The sequence below is a fragment of the Myxine glutinosa genome, chromosome 4 (genome assembly GCF_964187855.1).
Source record: "Myxine glutinosa chromosome 4, kmMyxGlut1.1, whole genome shotgun sequence".
Classification (NCBI taxonomy): domain Eukaryota; kingdom Metazoa; phylum Chordata; class Myxini; order Myxiniformes; family Myxinidae; genus Myxine; species Myxine glutinosa.
This window is the reverse complement of record NC_136264.1, coordinates 71,218,577-71,241,630: the sequence shown is the minus strand read 5'-3', so window position 1 is coordinate 71,241,630 and position 23,054 is coordinate 71,218,577. Positions and strand designations below refer to the sequence as shown.

The following is a 23,054-nucleotide window of genomic DNA, read 5'->3' as shown; positions in this document are numbered from 1 at the left end:
CCTGCAATCCCTGGTGCTCCTGCTTCTCCAATAATTGCATTCCAATCTCACATAAAATGAAAACACAACAAATGGAGATTTGGCAGCTGTTCTACCAGTTTCTGCAACTTTGCAAAAAACTTCCCCGCATTTTCTTCATCTGCTGCAGAAGTTGGAGCATATCTCGGAATGATGGTGGTATTCACTGAATGTCCTTTCAACCTCACTAATATCCAAGTAGTGATGCTGCCCTCTTCTTATTGCAAATCACGCCACTTCATTTATTGTCCCCTGCCCCTCTGACAAGATCTGAGATGGAGAACATTAAAATGAGTTCTGTCCAACCGACACCTGACACCTGACAACTAACCGACCAACCTGATCATCTGTCCATGTACTTTCGTGAACGCGATATTTCACAACCGTTGAACATTAGCTTTCATATTGCAGATGTCTACTGTATTCCACATGACATTATCTCAACTTGGTTAGATCATGGCGCTGATTGGCTGAATTATGTTGCTATGGCAACCATCTCGGTAGCTCTGCTTGTGTACACGATATTTCAAAAAACGTTGAACATTTAGTTTTCATATTACGCAGATCTATTCCTCATACCACCCAAAAGGCAGGAGACCTAGAGTAACAGCTCCTTGTTACATCTAATTTTCTCTGATTTGTTGATTTTTCCATGTTTTTTTTCCAATTTTGTGAATGACACGCTCAGACTTTGACTTTCAGTTCTGGCAATCTCAACAACTGGATTTCCTTGTGGGTTTGATCCAGTCCCGTCATAATTGTCAGTCACTGTCCAAAACGCTTTGCCCTTCCTCAGTAGCCTTTTGGGTAGTCCTAATATCTTAAGCCAGCCCCCTTAACCGTTAAGCCAACACCAGGCTGGAGGACCCATGATCATTACACCCACATAATTACATCATCATCATTACATCATTATACCTACATGTCGCACCTCGACTCATGAACCAATCCTGAAGACTCAACTCAAGGATTGATGAATCACTCTTGTGTAATCACAATTGGCACTATTGCATAACATTGTTGTTGCATCATATCATATATATATATATTCAACATTTGGGTGATCTCTTGGCAACTATCTCCAATACCTTTCAGATCTACTTCGATTTGAGATGTAAAATTCTTCCATAACTATTTTAAGGCATATTCTTTATATCAGATTTGCTTTTGTCCCCCATTTTATTGCTGTAATTGACGAGCAACTGGATGTATGGCAGGCGGTGGATGTGTACTGGGGCGTGGAGCTTGCAGACAGAGATGATGCTCGCATTCAAGCACTGCGCATGAGTCTTCTCGATGAATGCATTCGTACATCCACAGGACCCTGCTTTGTGGTGCGTTTGTTTTTTTGTTTTTTTCAGTATCTTTTGTTGGCCTTCTCCTTTTTCTTTGTTTGCTCCACCATTATAAAAAAAAGCTATTAGCTCTATGAATGCAACAGCTACAATATTGCCCATGTGTTACAGGGATTATTAGGTGAGCGGTATGGAGAGCCAGTGCTTCCAGGGCAAATTGAAGCAGCTGAATTTGAGCGTCTGCTCGAGGGGGCCCTTTCTGCTGGACTGGACACCCACTTATTGGACACGTGGTACCGTCGAGACGAGAATGCAGTACCGCCAGCATACTACCTCCTTCCTCGCTCTCATCTGCTCAAAAACTTTGACAACTGTGTAAATCGAGCATATCCTGCACTTGATTATACCCAGATTATATTTGCTGTAGCTCAGTCAATGCACTTACAACGATCTTCCTGATTGGGTTATTCAAGGTCCTAGATCTTTGACATCACTTATGTATTTGGATCTGATGTTATTGACATGCAGGCACTATATACTTTATTGACAGAAGTGGCAACTCCTCCAGCTGTTCTGTTTAGAAAAATCTAATTTTTACCCACAAAAGATAGCCAAACATCACGTCATATCCTAATACTTTCAGACTTTCAGTACATTTTCAACAAGCTAGTACATCCGCTCACTATGGGAGCGGCAGGGGGAATCATGTGTTATTATCCTTATTATTATTGCCAAATATTATTACTATTACTTATATTACATCAGATCATTGAAAAGATCAGACCGAGCCTCACCATTCGAAATTTCCGAAAATATAATTTACTTCCGTAAGGGTGTCGGAGGTGGGGGAGGGGTGGGGGTTAATATCACTAAGTCACAAACCTCTTGGGGTGGGAGGACATTGTTTCATCATATCATTAATATTATGCCATTATCATTAAGTGTTGTTACCCTCGCCTGAGGAGAAGGTATTTCATTTGAGTCCGTCTGTTTGTCTGTCTGTTTGTCTGTCTGTTTGTCCGCACAGAATAAACATGATTTTCTCTGCAACCGTTTGTCCGATTCACAGGAAATTTTCACCATAGGTGCAACTCCACCTGTATAATTGTTTAATGATAATTATGACGTCATAGGTCCCGTGGTTTGGCCGCCATCTTGGAAAAAACGAAAAACTTTGCACCTCTATATCTCTGAAAGCGCTGAATAGAAAAAATTGAGACATGGCTCATTGTAAAGAACTCTCCATGGGGAATACAACAACAGGCATTTTAAGGCCATTTTCCCTGCTACAGCGGGGGTTAGCCAATTCTCCATGGGGAATAAAATATGTTTATGATTATGTCATAGGTGCCTCCATTATGACGTCATAATTGGACAAGTACAAAACTTCATCCGATCAAGATGAAATTTATTGAACATAATCTAGGAATAAATTAGTTTAGAAAAAAGGTAATGATGAAGTCATCGGTCACGTGGTTCGGCCGCCATATTTGCTTTAACACAAAAGCCTTATAAACCACTGAAAATACATCCTGGCCAGGGTTTGCAATCTCTCATTGCTCTTGTTACTTTTGTAATGAGAAGCGGCTTTGGAAAAACGCCACGAAAAACGTTTTCGAAGAACTCCACGGAAACAGCAGGAAGGGTGGTGTTATGAACCTTTGTGGGGTATATAGACTACAGTAGATCTACAATCAGGTGCGTTAGTCAACATGAATAGCATAGACTGATGTCCACATTCCTCCAAATATATTTCAATTTAGTGTTAAACAGCATTATGGACTGTTTAAAAAGGTAATCATACGTGTTTGTGGTTTATAATATTTTTACTTTTGGTGGAGGTGCTCCCACGAAAATGGCATTAGCTATTTCTACATGTTAATATGGCGTTTGGCCAAGGAGGAAACACCCCTTTGAGGAGGTGGGATATTATTAGTGTTAATATTGTTTTATAATAACATTATTATTATGCTATTATCATGAGTTTTGTTAGTAGAACCGTCCTTTGAAAAACGCCATGGTAAAGCTATCTTAACACAGATATACACCTCAACATGCAACGCTATTGGTGGGGAAAACCCCCTTGGGGAGGGGGGACAAATGAATTCGCTACAACCTTCATTGTGTGACACTTAGTCCTCCTGTCGAGTTTTGTTGAGATTGGATAAGTAACCACCGAATGTATCACGGTCAAAAATCGTCAGACAGACAGACAGACACCAAATTGCGTATTTTTGAATGATTATATAATCCATCTGGTTTGGTTTTAAATTAACCGAACATGATGGATTATATCATACTATTGTAGCGGTTACCGCTGGGTGTACACAATCGCCTTGCACCTACCAAGGACGCGGCCAGGGAGCAATCACCATGCCGGGCTCGTCCAGGCCGCCCGGACAGGCCCAGACGCGCCTCTCCCGGGCATGCCCGGACTCGCTGTCCCCGGGCTCGCCCGAGCCTCCCGGGCACACCCGGTCTCGTCTTTCCCGGACATGCCCAGACTCGTCTTTCCAGGGCTCGCCCAGGGCACCCGGGCATGCCCGCTCTCGCCTTTCCAGGGCTCGCCCAGGACGCCCGGGCATGCCCGCTCTCGCCTTTCCAGGACTCGCTCAGGACACCCGGGCACGCCCAGCCTCGCCTTTCCAAGGCTCGCCCAGGATGCCCGGGCAGGTCCAGACTCGCCTTTCCAGGACTTGCCCTTGACGCCCGGGCATGCCCGGTCTCGCTTTTCCCGGGCAAACGCTCCGGCATAATGTGTATATATATTGCTGCCCGATAAACGGGCTTTTCAGAGTACCCGAGTTTGATACGTGCAATAAAGCAACTCGGACGAATTTCCGTCTTTGGTCGCGTCAATCCTTCCGACTCGCGTTGGAGCATAGCTCCTTCATTGGTGACCCCGAACATGGACACGGCAGTTGCCCTTAAACTGCCTACCTTCTGGGAGGCTCACGTGGCTGTTTGGTTCGCCCAGGCGGACTCCCAGTTCGCCCTGCGAGGCATCACCGCCGACGACACCCGCTTCCACCATGTGGTAGCAGCGCTCGGCTCCGCCACCGCGGCCCGCGCCCTGAGCCTCCTCGAGCGCCCGCCAGCTGCTGACAAGTATGGCGCGATCAAGACGCTCCTCGACGCTTTCGCCCTCTCACCGGCGGAACACGCACGACGCCTGCTCGACCTGCCCGAGCTCGGCGACACGCGCCCGTCCGAGCGAATGGACTACATGCTCTCGTTGCTCGGTGAGCACTCTCCGGATTTTCTGTTCCGAGAGCTGTTCCTCCGCCAGCTGCCTAACCAGGTACGCCTCGCCCTGGCAGGCACGTCGATCACGGATCCCCGCGCCCTCGCCAGGGAAGCCGACAAGATCTCCTCGGCAGGCCAGCACATCGGAGCGGCTACCTGGAGCCCGCCGCCGTCCGAGGCGACGCCCATGACGCCCGAGCGCCCTGCGCGGTTGGAGGCCGAACTGCCGGTGCAACTGGCGGCCGCTACGCTGTGCCGACCACTCCCAACACGACGGCCGGGGCCTCCACCTGACCAGGCGTGGTGTCATTACCATGCCAGGTTCGGACACAAGGCTCGGACATGCCGACCCCCATGCACTTTCAGCAAGTCGGGAAACGGCGGGGCCGGCGTTCATTACCAGCCATGAGCGCCGGCCACTCGGGCAACTTGCTTTTTATTAAGGACAAAGCGTCCGGGCGGCGTTTCCTTTGTGACACCGGCGCCCAACTGAGCGTCATACCCGCCTCCGAGCAGGACAGGCAGAACGCCGTTTGCGGCCCCTCCTTGGTCGCTGCTAATGGATCGGCCATACGCACCTTCGGCCCGCGCAACGTCACCCTCTGCTTCGGCAGCCAGCGCTTTCAGTGGACCTTTGTGACCGCTAGCGTCCCCATGGCTTTGCTGGGCGCCGACTTCCTCTGCGCGCACAGGCTGCTGGTTGACGTCAAACGGCGTTGCCTTGTCAACGCCGAGACCTTCAGCTCCCTGGCATGTACGATGAGCAGCTCCGCGCCGACCGAACTGGCATGCGCCCTCCCGACGGCGAACGAGTTCGCTCGCCTGCTCACGGAATTCCCGGCCCTTACGCGGCCGACGTTTTCGGCTGTCGCAGTGCGACATGGGATCGAGCACCACATACCCACTACGGGCCCGCCGGTCTACGCCAGACCACGCCGCCTCGACCCGGCCAAGCTCGCCATGGCCAAAGCCGAGTTCGACGCGTTGGAGCGCCTCAGCATCGTGCGGCGCTCCGATAGCGCGTGGGCCTCACCACTGCACATCGTGCCAAAGCCAGGGGGCGGATGGCACCCGTGTGGCGACTACCGCCACCTCAACGACGCTACCACCCCCGACAGGTATCCGATCCCGCACATCCAAGACTTTTCCGCCCGTTTGGCGGGACGGGTTATTTTTTCAAAAATTGACCTGATACGGGGATACCACCAGGTACCTGTCAGGCCGGCCGACGTCCCAAAAACGGCCATCATCACGCCGTTCGGCCTGTTCGAATTTTTGAGGATGCCATTTGGCCTCAAGAACGCGGCCCAGGCGTTCCAATGCTTGATGGACGGCATGCTGCGCGACCTGCCATTTCTTTTCGTCTATCTGGACGACATCCTCGTCACCAGCACGTCCAGGGCCGAGCACCTCCTCCACCTCCGAACGCTGTTCGGACGCCTCAGCTAGCACGGCTTAATTGTCAACCCGGCCAAATGCCACTTCGGCACGACGACCGTTGACTTTTTGGGCCACCGCCTCACCAAGACCGGGGCCGTGCCGCTGCCGACCAAGGTCGAGGCCATCACCAAGTTCCCGCGTCCCCGCTCCATCAAGGCCCTGCAAGAGTTCCTCGGCATGGTGAATTTTTATCACCGATTCGTGCCCCGCGCTGCTCAGCTCATGCGGCCCCTTTACGAAACCCTCCGGGGCAAGCAGGCCAAGCATGACATCGTTTGGTCCGCGACCATGGACGCGGCATTCACGAGCGCGAAGCGGGCCCTCGCCGATGCAACGCTGCTGGCTCACCCGGTGCTCAACGCTCCCATCGCCCTCACTACGGACACCTCCAACTACGCGGTGGGTGCCATCCTTGAACAATGGGTGAACGGGGTTTGGCAGCCACTCGCTTTTTTCAGCCGGCAACTCCGGCCGAACGAATTAAAATACAGCACGTTTGACCGCGAGCTCCTCGGTCTATTCCTGGCCGTTCGCCATTTCCGCCACCTCCTGGAGGGCCGCCCGTTCACGGCTTTCGTCGACCACAAGCCATTGGTTTACGCAATGGCCAAAGTCACGGTGCCGTGGTCGGCCCGCCAGCAGCGCCACCTCTCCGCCGTGTCGGAATTTACCACGGACATCCGGCACGTCGCCGGCAAAGACAACGCCGTGGCCGACTGTCTTTCTCGGGCCAGCGCGAACGCGGTCCACCCCGGCGTGGACTTCACGCTCATGGCGGCCGACCAGACCACCGACACCACGGTGCAAGCCCTCCGGGCGGCGGACACGGGCCTCCGCCTGGCCGACATCCCCTTCGCGGACACTGTCCTGCTCTGCGACGTCTCCCAAGGCCAGCCTCGCCCCATCGTGCCCGTTACCTGGCAGCGCCGCATCTTCGCCTCCATCCACGGCCTTTCTCACCCGGGCCGGAAAGCTTCTCAGAAGCTGGTGTCGGTGCGTTTCGTCTGGCACGGCCTTCGACGGGATGTCCGCGACTGGGCCAACGCCTGCACGGCCTGCCAGCGGGCCAAGGTCCACCGCCACACCCAGGCCCCGCTGGCACCTTTCACCGTGCCCGAACGGCGTTTCAACCACGTCAACGTGGACCTGGTTGGCCCCCTTCCCCCTTCGTGGGGTTTCACACACCTGCTCAACATGGTGGACAGGACCACCAGGTGGCCGGAGGCCGTTCCCCTCATTTCCACCACCACCGCCGACGTGGCACAGGCTTTCATCGCCACCTGGGTCGCCCGTTTTGGCGCACCGGCAGACATCTCTTCGGACCGCGGTCCGCAGTTCACCTCCGAGCTGTGGGGCGCGGTCGCCCGCAACCTGGGTGTCCAGCTCCACCCTACCACCGCCTACCACCACCAAGCCAATGGGTTGTGCAAGCGTTTTCACCGCTCCATGAAGGCCGCGCTCATGGCCGGCCTTCAGGACGACGGTTGGGCCGACCGGCTGCCGTGGGTCCTTTTGGGCCTCCGCACGGCCCCCAAGGAGGACCTCCAGGCGTCCACCGCCGAGCTCGTCTACGGCCAGCCGCTCCGCGTCCCGGGCGAGTTCGTGCCCGACGCTACCAGTACCTGGTCCGCAGCTCGCCAGCGCTCGGACCTCCAGGAGGCCGCCCGACGATTTGCCCCCGTGCCAACGTCCCGCCACGGTGGCCCCCAGTCCTACGTCCGCCCAGCGCTTCGCACAGCGGAGTACGTCTTTGTGCGTCATGACGCACACCGGGGGCCACTCCGGCCGCTGTACGACGGGCCCTTCCGGGTCCTGCGATGGGACGACAAGTCATTCGTCATCGACTTCGGCGGCCGGTCGGACCGGATTTCAGTGGACCGCCTCAAGCCGGCACACGTGGATGTCGACCAACCACCACGGTTGGCCCCTCCTCCGCGGCGGGGCCGCCCCCCATCCACAATTCCCCCCGCTCGACCACCCACCACCACATCGCCCCCCCCCCCCCCACGACCCTCCAGGGGTCGCTTCGGCCGGGTCATCAGGACCCCCCTTAAATTGACCCTGCCGGTGCAAGTCGATTCTGGAGGGGCGTGTGTAGCGGTTACCGCTGGGTGTACACAATCGCCTTGCACCTACCAAGGACACGGCCAGGGAGCAATCACCATGCCGGGCTCGTCCAGGCCGCCCGGACAGGCCCAGACGCGCCTCTCCCGGGCATGCCCGGACTCACTGTCCCCGGGCTCGCCCGAGCCTCCCGGGCACGCCCGGTCCCGTCTTTCCCGGGCATGCCCAGACTCGTCTTTCCAGGGCTCGCCCAGGACACCCGGGCATGCCCGCTCTCGCCTTTCCAGGGCTCGCCCAGGACGCCCGGGCATGCCCGCTCTCGCCTTTCCAGGACTCGCTCAGGACGCCCGGGCACGCCCATCCTCACCTTTCCAGGGCAAACGCTCCGGCATAATGTGTATATATATTGCTGCCCGATAAACGGGCTTTTCAGAGTACCCGAGTTTGATACGTGCAATAAAGCAACTCGGACGAATTTCCGTCTTTGGTCGCGTCAATCCTTCCGACTCGCGTTGGAGCATAGCTCCTTCACTATAATATAATGTATAATATTATAAATGGCTGTAGTGAAGACTATCATGATGACTTCTATATAACATGATGTACAAAGGAGAATTATGATTTGATCAAAGTGTTTGTGATTTGAATCTGGGATTATGATCTCATCATCATGATGTAATTCCACACATTGTTGTATTCAATTTTTCTCATTAATCCTGAGCTATACGCATGCATACTGGCGATCATTTTTTTTGTCTTTGTGGCCATTATTGCTGCAGGTTTATTTTGTTATTTATTGTTATAGTTAACTTAGTCGTTTGAAATTTAGCCTCAACTGACACTTGCGTTTGCGTTATGACTCGGGCAGTCAGATGCCCAAGCAATGGCTGCAGATCATGAGCAATGGATGGGTATCTCAGCTGACATCAAGGCCTTGCTGCGCTCATCTGCGTCCGTTTGTCAGACCAAAGGCCACCTGTCGATTAACCAGACACAGAAGTACTTCATTTCAGGTATTGTACATGCTTAGCCATACAGATTGAGAGGTTTGATTCACCTTTCCCCTCAAATGACAAAAAGCGTAACACCTCAATGTTGCATTTGCTGCATGCAGGGTCGTTAACATTGCACATGGAACTTGTACTTGTGTCCTATGGGATTTGTAACGGTGCTTCGACTTTTAGATTATTCAGACTGTTCAAAGTCATCAGTAGGTTGTTTTTTTACTCCCGCCAGGGAGTAATGCATTCGATCGTGTCTGTCCGTGTGTGTGTTTGTGTGTTTGTGAACAAGATATCTGGAAAAGTTCTGAACGGATTTGGATGAAAGTTGGTGGGATGATTGCCCTTGGGATAAGGAAGAATTGATTAGTTTTTGGTGAAGCTCAGGATATTATTCCGGATCCAGGAATTTTTTGAAGAATTGTTTACCATTGGAAGATAGGGCTCATTTGTTTTTAACATTATCTTCTATATATTCTATATTTAACATTGTGATATGAAAATAGTTTTCATATTTGTTGTAAATGTAGTTTAAACTCGTGGTTATGCGTTAGAGTGGTGTATTTTGTTAGCAGCGTCGTCTTCAAGGTTTTTTTTTTCTAATAAAGACATATTCTGTCATTTTAAAACCACCAAAGAGTGTATTCGGTTTATCCGTTTCATAAAATGTATCGTTTGATACGTATAATGCTTTAAAACGGTTTTTTGGGGGGGTTTTTTTTTTAACCTCAGAAGAGATATCAACATTTACCTCAGCGAATGTCAATCGCGGTGTCAGTATTTGATGAACTTATAAAGACTTAGGTGACTTATAAGTGTGACAAGCATGTGCACGGGATTCTTCCCAGAAGAATGAGTGGTCGCATTATCTTGTACGACTTAAAATGAGCGCGTTTTGTTTTGACGTTTGGGCCAGTTTTACATGTTGTGTCCCAAAGGAATGAAACGAACGTTTTCCTGGCTTACAATTTTATTTGAAGTCACACATGCCTCAAAATACACTCACCTATATAGAATTGAACGCTGAATCCGAAAATGTAAGTGAAATTGCCTTTTTGTTTTTAACATTATCTTCTATATATTCTAAATATAGGCCTATATCTGTGCAGTGTCTGTCTTGTGTTGTCTTGTTGTCACTGAACTACTCAAACTTTTGTGAAATCGTACTATTCGAACTTGACCCACGGTGGGAGTATGCTCTCGACTGAGTGGAGTTCTAGTTTTTTTGTTTTTTTTGTATACAAGATCGAGGCTCGTGTAAGAGCTAACATTAATCACACAAAAAGTCAAACCGACACATAAAACATAAGATAAAGGGGGCGGGAGACAATATGGGGAGAGAGAGGGAAGCACACAAGTACAACATTTGAGAGCAGGGACATCGGGAGATCTGTGGGAGAGAGAGGGAAGCACACAAGTACAACATTTGAGAGCAGGGACATCGGGAGATCTGTGGGAGAGAGAGGGAAGCACACAAGTACAACATTTGAGAGCAGGGACATCGGGAGATCTGTGGGAGAGAGAGGGCTTGAGAGGAGGAGGCATGGGAAGGGGGAGGGAGGGTGGGAGAGGTATAAAACACATGGACACTGCTAGGACTTCCAGGAAAGAAGTCGGAATTTCAAAAAAGTGGATCTGGGGTGAATTAACGGGGGTAGAAAAGATCAAGGTCAGGTTTGGTGTCGTAAAGAAATCCTGTTCAGCATGGTAAGATTATGTTCACAGGAGTAACTGTTTGTTGCCATTGTTTTTAGGTCTTGAGGAAGAGTTCACATTTGCGCTGGGAGAGCGAGCGACACCAGGACTGGCGAAGCGCTGCGTTTGCTACATCCGGACCATCCAAGATGTCGAACGCTTCGCTGCAATACCACAAATGGCACGCTTCCTCGACCTACCTGGCGGCATCAAAACGGGACGTGACCCGCAGGCCGTACAACGTTTACATCGTCTTCGAGACTCTTTCATTCCAACATGTGTGAGCGAATCAAAGTTGCGAGTGTACTCCTCCAAGACGGTGTGTGACGCTCGCCTTGGATACACAGAGTCTTGTGAGCAACAGTACGTGGAAGGTCTTTGTCGCCAGTTCTACGAGGACATGATCGACCTAATCGAAATTACCGTACCCAAGGCGTATGAGGCAGACGCAGATCCAGCGTATGAAGAAATTGTCCATCATGTATCTCTGTGTCGAAGCCTACACGCGTTGTACGTGTATCCTGCTGATGCTCTACGATCCATTAAGGACTATGTGGTGGGAGGAACGCGGAGGACAAAAAGCTCTCCATTGGTTGTGTACGGAGGGCCTTGTAGTGGAAAGACTGTGCTGATGGCAGAAGTGACTGCACAGGTAAGAAATGATCCCAGAAATGTTTATATCGTTCAATGAGGCAATTTTGATTCTGCAATGCGGAATGAGTGGACACATGGATTTACTCATCTGGCCATTGTTACCATGGTTAAAACAACTTAAGAGCATTTAAAGTTGATTCGTAGCAAGAAAGACGAGGGAAAAACAACACGATGTATAAAAAAAACTAAACGATGAAAAACAACACGATATTAAATAATTTCTGCTTGTGCAACACATTATAACGCACGTAACGGGCCCGGTGTGAACACATTACACGTCAATCCTTGATGCAATTGAATCCATAGTGAAATGTTTATTTCAATTCCAAAGCATGAGTCGCAGATCGCAGAATATCCGAGTAACGTTTTATTTGAGACTAGCAGGAGTACCTGGTGTTGCCCCGTGATGTTCTAACGTTGTTGGCATTTTAAATAAATCAATATTCTTTTTTTCTATTTTTTGTTGGTGCCTAAAACACTTCCTTATACCCACTAAGGACAATTTATATTTAAAATAATGATATTACACACACACACTAATCGGGGATAATTTAATATTACCTTTCACATAGCTACAAAGGCTCAGGCTCAGGCACCGGAGAACGATAAAAAATATAAATAAATCGAACTTTTTTTTTCTCGAAATTTTAACGTTTTTTTTTTGCCCAAAAACACTCCCCGACACTCACTGATGAACCTCTGAAAGTTTGACGAACATCTGTTCAGCCATCTGAGAAAATGGCAACACAGAGTTTTTATTTTATAGTATTTTATATATTTTAATGTTATATACTATAATATATTATAATATATTATTTTATATATTTTTTATTTTACATAATATTTTATATATTTATTTTAATTTCATTTTTATATATTGTTTTATATTTTTAGTTTATTTTATATGTTAGGTGTACTGGAAAATAATGTCGTTTTTTAAGCTGTGTACACCTAATATTTTATATATTTTTATTTTATATATTATTTATATCAATTTTATTTTATAGTATTTTATATATTTTAATATTATATACTCTAATATATTATTTTGTATCTTTTTTTATTTTATATAATATTTTATATATTTATTTTAATTTCATTTTTATATATTGTTTTATATTTTTAGTTTATTTTATATGTTAGGTGTACTGGAAAATAATGTCGTTTTTTAAGCTTTGTACACCTAATATTTTATATATTTTTATTTTATATATTATTTATATCAATTTTATTTTATAGTATTTTATATATTTTAATGTTATATACTCTAATATATTATTTTATATCTTTTTTTATTTTATATAATATTTTATATATTTATTTTAATTTCATTTTTATATATTGTTTTATATTTTTAGTTTATTTTATATGTTAGGTGTACTGGAAAATAATGTCGTTTTTTAAGCTGTGTACACCTAATATTTTATATATTTTTATTTTATATATTATTTATATCAATTTTATTTTATAGTATTTTATATATTTTAATATTATATACTCTAATATATTATTTTATATCTTTTTTTATTTTATATAATATTTTATATATTTATTTTAATTTCATTTTTATATATTGTTTTATATTTTTAGTTTATTTTATATGTTAGGTGTACTGGAAAATAATGTCGTTTTTTAAGCTGTGTACACCTAATATTTTATATATTTTTATTTTATATATTATTTATATCAATTTTATTTTATAGTATTTTATATATTTTAATGTTATATACTCTAATATATTATTTTATATCTTTTTTTATTTTATATAATATTTTATATATTTATTTTAATTTCATTTTTATATATTGTTTTATATTTTTAGTTTATTTTATATGTTAGGTGTACTGGAAAATAATGTCGTTTTTTAAGCTGTGTACACCTAATATTTTATATATTTTTATTTTATATATTATTTATATCAATTTTATTTTATAGTATTTTATATATTTTAATATTATATACTCTAATATATTATTTTATATCTTTTTTTATTTTATATAATATTTTATATATTTATTTTAATTTCATTTTTATATATTGTTTTATATTTTTAGTTTATTTTATATGTTAGGTGTACTGGAAAATAATGTCGTTTTTTAAGCTGTGTACACCTAATATTTTATATATTTTTATTTTATATATTATTTATATCAATTTTATTTTATAGTATTTTATATATTTTAATGTTATATACAATAATATATTATAATATATTCTTTTATATCTTTTTATTTTATATAATATTTTATATATTTATTTCAATTTCATTTTTATATATTGTTTTAAATTTTTATTTTATTTTATATGTTTGGTGTACCGGAAAGTAATGGCTATAATTCCTTGGAGAAAATCTTTCTGTCTACACAAGAAATTTACACAAAGCTGCTTTCTTCATTGTTTCTTTAATTGTCCGGAGCATTCCTCAAACCTACAAGGATATAAGATGTGCGCTTTTGTCTTTCTCCGAAATCTCCTCTTTCTTCCCCCCCCCCCCCCCCCCACCCCTCCCCCCTCTTTACAGGCACTACTCGTCGCTCGGTAATCTGCCGTGATGTGAACTAAATTTTGAAATAATAGGAAAATAGGAATAAAACTGAAACCGAAATTCGAAAAATCAAATCAAAAGGAATTCAGGAGATGAGGGTATCATATCTGTCCACCGATTCTGGCACAAACTATTTGACAATGCGAGATTTAGGGGTTCATTAAGAGCATCAGAATGTGATAATTACATCATTTACACTCCGTAAGAGAATGTGGAGGAGTTCGACCTTTTTCTTATCACCTCCGATACCGAAGGTGGGCGGAGATTATGTTTTCATCCCTGTCTGGTTGTCTGTGAATAGGATATCTCAAAAAGTTGTGGATGGACTCGGACGAAACTTGTTGGACAGGTTGGGTGTGTGACAAGGACGATTCGATTCGATTTTGGTGAAGATCTGAATATGGATTCGGATATGAGAATTATTTAATTTTATTAAGTGATTCTTCACCATTGGGAGATAGGGCCAAAAACTATACATTGCGGGATATCTCAAAAAGTTGTGGATGGACTTGGAGGAAACTTGGTGGACAGGTTGCGTGTGTGACAAGGACAAATGGATTCGATTTTGGTGAAGAACTGAATATGGATTCGGATATGAGAATTATTTAATTTTTTAAATGATTGTTCACCATTGGTAGATAGGGCCAAAAACGATACATAGCAGGATATCTCAAAAAGTTATGGATGGATTTGGACGAAAGTTGTTGGACAGGTTGGGTGTGTGACAAGGAAGAACCGATTGAACTTTTATGAAGATTCGAATCCAGATCCGGATCAGATAATTTTTTAAAGTGGTTCTTCACCATTGGTAGATCGGGCTAAAACCAATAATATAGCACGATATCTCAAAAAGGTATGGATGGATTTGGCCAAAACTTGGTGGACAGGTTGAGAGTGTGACAAGGACGAATCAATTCGATTTTGGTGAAGATCCGAGATCGGTTTCGGATATGAGATTTTTTTTTATTACCTTCAACACTGAAGGTGGATGGAGTTTATGTTTTCACCCCTGTCTGTTTGTTTTTGAACAGGATATCTCAAAAAGTTGTGGACAATTTTGGCCGCAATTTGGTGGAGAGGTTGGGTTAATGACACGGATGAAATTATTCGATTTTTGTGAATATCTGGATGTGGATCTGGATCCGAGAATTTTTAAAAGTGATTTTTCACCATTGAGAGATAGGGCAAAATACGTTCTGGACGGATTCGGACGAAACCTGGTGGACAGGTTTGGTGTATGACAAAAACGAATCGATTCGATTTTGGTGAAGATCCAGATCTGGATACGAGAGTTTTTATTTTACAAAGATTCTTCCCCATTGATGCCCAGTTTAACGTCCATCCGAGGGACGGCACAAACATTGATCCCTCACCCTGCCTGCAAAACACCAGGATGGCAGTTTATAGCTTGGTCTTGATTGAAACTCAGGCGAGATGGTTCAAAGGTGGGTGCACACTGCACATACCGACTTTCCTGCTTAACTTTCCTCATTCATTGCCAAACCTAATTGCTGCATTAAAAATGTAATTACCTTCTTCTTCCTCACTGTTGTGATTATCTGCAGTCACTGCACTGACTCTAGCCAAAGACTGAAGCTCGAGAAGGCACCCTCAAAACTGTACAGTGCCGTCAGAAAGTATCCACACCCCTTAACTTTCTTCACATTTTCTTGTGTTACAGCCTAAATTTGAAATGGACTAAATTGAGATTTTCTTTTCTCACTGATCTACAGTGATCAGGATCGTCACTACGTTACAACGTCAAATACGCAGGAGACCTTCACGTATGTCTATATATGTTGAAATTTCCCATTGTGTAAATTGGGACTTCTCCAATGGCTTTACCAATGAATTCAACTACATTCTGCTTGAACCCACTTGCAGACAAATACAATGTCACTTATGTGATAAGGCCTTCAAATATGTGCTGTTCCTTTGCAGACCTAAACAGCTGGAAAAGTTGAAAATTATAAGAATTTTTCTTGATCTCCATCTCCTTCTCGTTCCCTCTTTTAAAAAAACGTAAAACTTATACTGCCATGATCAATCTGCCTGGAAATTTGCAGTTATAGAGCAGAGTCAAAAGGTCTTCATAAATTACTGTCATATAAATGTTCTAGCAAATAGTTTTGAAAATGTTAATTATGATTTTTTAAAGTAAAGTATAGAAAACCCTTAATGAAATCGTTTTCTCATTTAAGATGGGGATTGAGATAGTACCTAATTAAAAAAGCAAAAATCTGTATTACGATTTGATTTGGATACAATTTTAACATATTTTTAAGGTTACTATCAGGGTACCAGTCTCCGACAGGTTCGTAAATGCTTCACCTCAAATGAGCAATTTTGTGGAGAGTGTAGAAACGGGAATTCAACATAAAGTGATGATGTGGACCATAACACTTGATACAAGTGTACCTTATCGACAATGACGGTCCGCTCAGAGGAACATCTATCGTTATTGATAAATAAATAAAAAATAGAAAAAAAATAAATATATATATATATGTTAAGTATGTGCTCTACCTGGGGTTACCTGGGGTTTTGAGGTCTCCGGTAAGCTGGCTTTTTTAAAAATAATACTGTTCTAGTTAGATATGTAGTGTGTGCTGCCCCAATCTTGGCCATTTCTTTCTGAAAATATTGGTATTTTCTGAAAAGGTAGAAATAATTTTAAATGTTTGAAAATATCAAATTGTTGGGACTTAAATAGTGTTTATACAAAGGAGCTGAAAAATGATTTCAAGAACTCCATCATCTGCATTTCTGTCAGCCATGTGCTTCTGCCAGCAGTCTGCCTCACACATTTTTATTATACGGCGATGTTCTGGAAGAGCTGAATGACAGGGGTTAGAGGTTGACATAGCAACAATAGACTGCAGGAGAAATGATAGACTAGGGATGGAAGCTAGGGCGAGGAACGAACAGACAGGAAGCATATTAAGTAGGGACGCACGGACAGGCCTGCTCTCTCTCTCTCTCTCTCTCTGTCTCGCTCTTCCCCCCAGGGCTTCAATCAAGCAGTGCACCCTCACCTCAGGTCATCTCAAACTCTGACCCATGATCTTTGTTATCCCCATTAACCTTTCCTAACCCAACCCTTTTACTTGCTGTTTTCAGTGTCATTCCCCTTCCCCATCCTCCTTACCCCCTCATCCCTCTCATATTTTCCTGTTCGTTCATTCCCTTGATGTATGTCCCACTGTCAGTTCTACCTTGCTCTTCCATAAGCCTTGCTCCTGTAAAGGAAGAAAAAGAGGGGGATACGTATACAAAGGACACGTGAGCAGACAAAGAAAGCTGACAAACAGGGTAAATTTTTAAAAGAATGGATTGAAGATGTGATTCGGTGAAAATAGAAAAGATCAGGAATAGGAAGAGGCCATGACCTGCCATTTAAAAGGAGTGAAGGGAATAATATGACCGGACGGACTCAGGCAGATTATTTTACAATTGGGAAAAGAGGTGGACTGAACAAAGGATGTAGCGGGTACCTTGTATTGTGTTTGAGTTGGGTATTAAGGTGATGGAGAGAAACACCACAGTCTTGAGGGAGAACATGCTATGTGAAAACAATATTACAACGTCAAAATGAAGTTCCTAGAAAAATCCACACAAAAACGCCAAGAAAAGATTGATGCCAAAGATTGAGTTTTTTCTGGAGCCGAATCAACAAGAGTAACTACTGATTCCATTGCTGACGAACTCCCATCTACAGCTGCATACTGTTAACCTCATATTTTCCTCCCTCTCCTTGATCTTCGTTCTCATCCACTGTTGGCGTTTTCCCCTTTCAATTTTGTTCCTTCCATTCTGCTCTAGCTCTTCCACGAGCCTCGACCATGTACACAAAACACACCCTTTACATCTTGTACTTACATTAGAGGGGGAAACATGGATCAGTAGAATGTGGAAATAAAACCTTTTGGAATGATTGTAGACTCTAAACAGCAGCTGATAAAGTTGATTTGACTGCACAAGTTAATCTTGGCAAAGATACCTGTGGCTAAAGGGAATGCTGGATCGCTGCTGACAGAAAGGGTTCAAGAAAGCTTCCAATTTAGTGGCGCAGATCCCTGGCGAAATTATTGACACTCAGCAATCAGCCTCTTGGGGTTGGTGATCTCAGGAGACTCAAAGAAGTACAAAGAACTAGCCTTGCTAGGCCAGAGAACGATGCCAGATTCGATCTGCATCAACGGACAGGTTCAACAATGGATGAAATCACCAGGGTGTTGATCGAGGTTATGTTATCCGTCATGGAAAAAAAGGTTCTGTTGTTATGTTTTCTACAACCACCTGACACATATTCCCTTTTCTTTTTCAACACGTTCACTCAGAGTACCATGCAAAGAGTACACTGTTTCAACAAGTTCCCAAGATCTGTACTTGCTCTATTTGTTTATATTCTCCATATGCAACCCATTTGCATCTTTTACAAAACGCAAGTCTTTGGTACGGGTTCCCTGACCAAAATTCAGATTTCTTGTATGGGTTTATCTTCGAAGTTAACCATACGACTTCAGGACGCTTCGTGGAATTACCATTGGCCACCCAAAATACTTTATCAAAGTGATCCACCAATAGAAGCCAGATAAAACCGGAAGTATAATGTGCAGAAAAATTAACATCACTTCTTACAAAGAATGAAGTATATAGAAAGATGCCCCATTTTGTAAACTTAATTGCTGAGATTGTGAAAGAGGCTTTGATAAGTCCATGTGCTGATCTTCTCCCTTCCCTCCCCCTTTCCCATTTAATTTGTTGCAGGCATACAAATGGTACCAGGATGCAGCGGGATCAGATTCTGAGCCCGTCGTGGTCATTCGATTTGTGGGGCATACAGAGGAGAGTTCATCTATTCGAAATTTGCTAAAGAGCATATGTGAGCAACTTGCTTGGGTGTATGCCAAGCTCGTTGGTCCACTGCCGGAGTCAGTACGTGAACTATGGGAGATATGGGTCGGTCTCCTTCATGCATCAACCTCACAGCGCCCATTGTTGATCGTGCTCGATGGAATAGACCAGTTGATGGAGACAGATGGGGCCCGGACTGTGTGGTGGGTGCCGCAAACACTACCACCATCTGTGCGTCTGGTGCTATCTACCCCACCAAACAAGTTTGGAATCCTACAGGCCTTGAAAAAAGTAGTACCTGATGACTCGAGTTGCATTGAAATGGTTCCCAGGTCAAAAAAAAATTGCAATCAATTGCTTAAGTCTAGGCTGGGTCAAATTAAGCGGAAGGTGACATCAGGACAGCAAATTTATATAAATGAAGCCTTGCTGAAGTGCCCACTTCCTTTGTACCTCAATCTACTTTTCATGGAGATATCTAACTGGAGATCACACAAGGATGTAGATGAAACAACGCTCTGCCGTACAGTCCACGAAGCTATTGAAAACCTTTTTGCCAGGATTGAGGAAAAATGTGGTGTTCAGTTTGTGGCTAGAGCACTTGGGTACATAACCCTTGCCAAAGATGGACTAAGTGAGACTGAGCTTGAAGATGTGTTGTCACTGGATGATCATGCTATTCGGGACCAGGCTCCTGAAAAAACAGACTCTTTTGCACGTTTTCCACATCACAAGATTGCCACACTCCGACAAGAACTCAGGGGGTATTTGCTGGAGAAAGAGGTTCATAGCACTGGTTTACTTGTTTGGGCGAATCGGCAGTTGCTCCATATGGCTACTAAGCTTTATCTGGGAGAATCTGAAGTAGTTCAGTACATGCACAATGTGTTGGCTGACTACTTCATGGGCCAGTGGGCCGGTGGTCGGCCAAAACCCTACTGCCCTTCTGAGCCATGGTCTCAGTCTGGAAACGCTTCAAGGCATCACAAGGAAGACAAGAACAACCATGGTGGACCAAAGTTTGAGCGTGGAGTCATCTCTCAACCTTGGGATTTCCATTGTCGCTTACTTGAGATAAGCCAGGTGTTTGTAAATTTACGGAAGCTCAAGGAGCTGCCTTATCACCTAACAAAATGTGGTCGCTCTGAGGAGCTTGTCTACAATGTTATCCTTGACTTCAGCTACATGCATGCCATGGTTTTGTCAGGTAGGCTGCATGCTCTCATTGCCGAGATGGATTCTGCACATTCCCTGACACTTGACAAGGATGTGCGCTTCCTCGCTGACACACTTCGCAGTGTCTCACCTGCTATCCTCGAAGACCCATATTCACTTTCAACGGAGCTGCAGCAGCGAATGCTGCCTTTCGTGCGTGTCTATCCAAAGATCCGCCACATCATGCAGGTATGTGACCGAGAGGGCCTACGATATTGTTCTATTGTCACTCTTCTCTCACCGATGGACCAGCTAAATGAACCAAAGCGTGTGCTTCTCACTACAAATGCTGTACGTATAATGGATGTGCTTCCAACAACCAAACCCAATGCAGTAATTTCAGTGTTAGACAATGGAACAACGAGCACTTGGGACTTAGGTCTTGGACAGCCGTTCAAGCACACTGTAGCACATGGTGCCCAGGTTCTTGGAGTCCAGCTCAATCGCGATGAAAAATACCTTGTGGCATCAACTCTCAGCAACACTCTACTTGTGTTTGACTACTGCTCATCCACTCTACTGTATGAGGTTGAAGTCAAGGGTTCAAAATTGACAGCTCAGGACCACCAATCGTCCATTGGAGGATTCACTCTCTCCACTAACCATGCTTTGGCTTGGCTGGAACGGAGCACTGAAGTCCATGTCATTGACTTAAACTATGGCTGGCCTCTCTGCATGTGTCATTGTTGGTATGAGGTCACATGTGCACAGTTTTCCGATGATGGCACATATGCATTCTGCGGTCAGCAGCTCAACACGACATCCATTTTCTTGTTGGAGAGTGGTGAACGGCTCGCGACGGTTACATCTGAGAACTCCACTGGTTATGTGCATGCCATTTTGGTGTCAGCACAAACACATGAGCTTTACACTGTAGACTGTGGTGGCAGTTTAACTGTTTGGGACCTTGAGGAGATTTCAAACCCTCAATTGTTGGAGGAGTTTGACTGTCGGGCAGATGAAGCTGGAGATGTAGTAAGTGTGGAGCTGGCTAAAGATTTGCATACACTTCTTATCTGCAAGAACCTGAGCATGGAAGTATGGGACACCTTTTCCTGGTCAATGACTGATAAGTTTAAAGCAAGGAGAAATGAGAGGTTTTTGTGTGCAGTGCTCTCAAGAAATTGTGAGTCAATTATAGCTGCTATTGAACTCATGCCATCTATCTTCATCTGGCGCAGGGACACGGGTCAATGCCTTGCCACTTTGCCAGGAAACTCGGGGACAATATGCAAGCTCATCAAAACAACAGTCAATGACTTTTTACTAACCGTTACTTCTAAGGGTGTTCTTTCAATTTGGGATTTGGAGGCTATCGATGCCATTTCTGCAGTTGATAAGACTGGCAAGGCCATTAGATCTATTCTTCTTCCAAGCCGGGGTGAATCCGTGTTTACTATTGACGGTACAGAGAATGTCTACAAATGGAACATACATTCCGGATTCATTGAGTCATTACTACGGCATGACCACAATGTGGAGCAATTTGTGTTGACCTCCTCAGCTGAAATTCTGATCTCAGCTGATAGTGGAGGGAACCAATATGTTTGGCACACAGTTACAGGGGAATGCCTCTTTCGTATTTCTGGCCCAAGAGTCTCCCAGCTACTTGTGACTCACAACGATCTTTTTGTTGTTTCCCTCTGTGAGAAAAAGGCATCACGTGTTTGGCGCCTTGGTACTGGGAATAAAGTCTGCAACATTCCTTGTAATTTGACTCAGGCCCGAATTACAGCTGCAAACACATTTTTGGTGGGAGTACAGCAAAGTGCACTACTTGCTATTAACTTGTGGACTGGAAGTGTCTCCAAAAAGTTCACATGTGACGATGGAACTCGCATATTGGCTTACAAGCTGCTGCCTGACTGTCCAGATTATGTCGCTCTTGTCACATCTGCAGGGGTTCTTTACACATGGAGCCTCGCAGACGAAGCCGTGAGGCGTCGTGTCCAGCTTCCCGTGAACCTTCACAAGCGTCTTGAGGATTTCCAGATTTCTCCGAGCGGAAAGCTGGCGATCCTAGCAACAGGTGATGACACACTCAATGTGCTTGACTTACAGAGTGGAAAGCTGCGTGTAGTGCTTGCCGGTGGTGCTGTATGGCAGCAACGACTTTCTATGGATGGGCGTTACATAGTATACGCATGCTTTCGGAAGCGTCGTGATGCTCCCTATGAGGATGGCTTGAGCACATGCTTGCGCGTTGTGCGTCTTGCGGATGGAAAATGCATTGGTACTTGTACATTATACAAGGTTCCTTCATTCCTCATCATCTCCAAAAGGCACCTCAACATTGTCATTGGTTTTGAGGATGGCAGTGTCGGGGCCTATACTGTGGTGGACCATGTGGATGCGGCCATGAAGATAAAGATTGCTGCATCACCCAGTCGACGTATTGGTGCCATGTCAGGAGAGCAAGTGCGTCCCAAACGTACAGCACATTCTTGTAAACCCTCAATTGATCTGCTTTGGCGTGACACCACTGAAGAGATACCGGCAAAGGTGGGGCACCAAGCGCCCTGTGCCAATGACGTAAGCAATGTTGGAATCTCTCCAAAAGCAGTGCCGAACTACTGTTACCCATACACTGTAGATCCTGGTGAGGGTCCTGGCTCAACAAGGTAACATGTCTGGCCACATGTGGGTTGTATTTGAAGGTTCATAGTTCTTGCTGCACATGGTGGTTGCCAGACACTGAGAGACAAAGCAGCAGCGATGTTGCAACAATGCCACGTATGCTGTAATTGCTCTCAATGTTGTTAATATAGCGTTTTTTATTTCATGTGTTTCATGTTAATAATTTTGATGCAATCTGGATATGTATTATGATCTGTATAGTTACCTGTTTTATCTTCCTTTCTTCATCTCATTGTTGCCTATCTTTCCCTAATTTTATTTCATTTTCACTCCTCTTTGTCTATTGCAGATCTTTCTTTAGATGTTTTTTCAATTCTTTAACCATCCAATATTATATTATTTCTCACTTTCTATGGCAACATGTTCTTCACATTTTAAACAACTTTT

At 44.7% G+C, this 23,054-nt stretch overlaps 1 protein-coding gene across 1 annotated transcript in view; it reads left to right on the top strand.

Moving 5' to 3' along the window:
- NWD2 (NACHT and WD repeat domain containing 2) overlaps positions 1–22,689 on the top strand; it is a gene marked incomplete at its 5' end in the record, with an annotated part of 33,113 nt that extends 10,424 nt beyond the window's left edge. The window contains 5 exons of the mRNA XM_078775233.1: positions 1,236–1,352; positions 1,485–1,688; positions 8,932–9,076; positions 10,819–11,411; positions 18,729–22,689. Coding sequence (XP_078631359.1) covers positions 1,236–1,352; positions 1,485–1,688; positions 8,932–9,076; positions 10,819–11,411; positions 18,729–22,655 — 4,986 coding nt within the window. The remainder of the gene's footprint in view (positions 1–1,235; positions 1,353–1,484; positions 1,689–8,931; positions 9,077–10,818; positions 11,412–18,728) is intronic.
- Between the last annotated feature and the right edge of the window lie 365 nt (positions 22,690–23,054).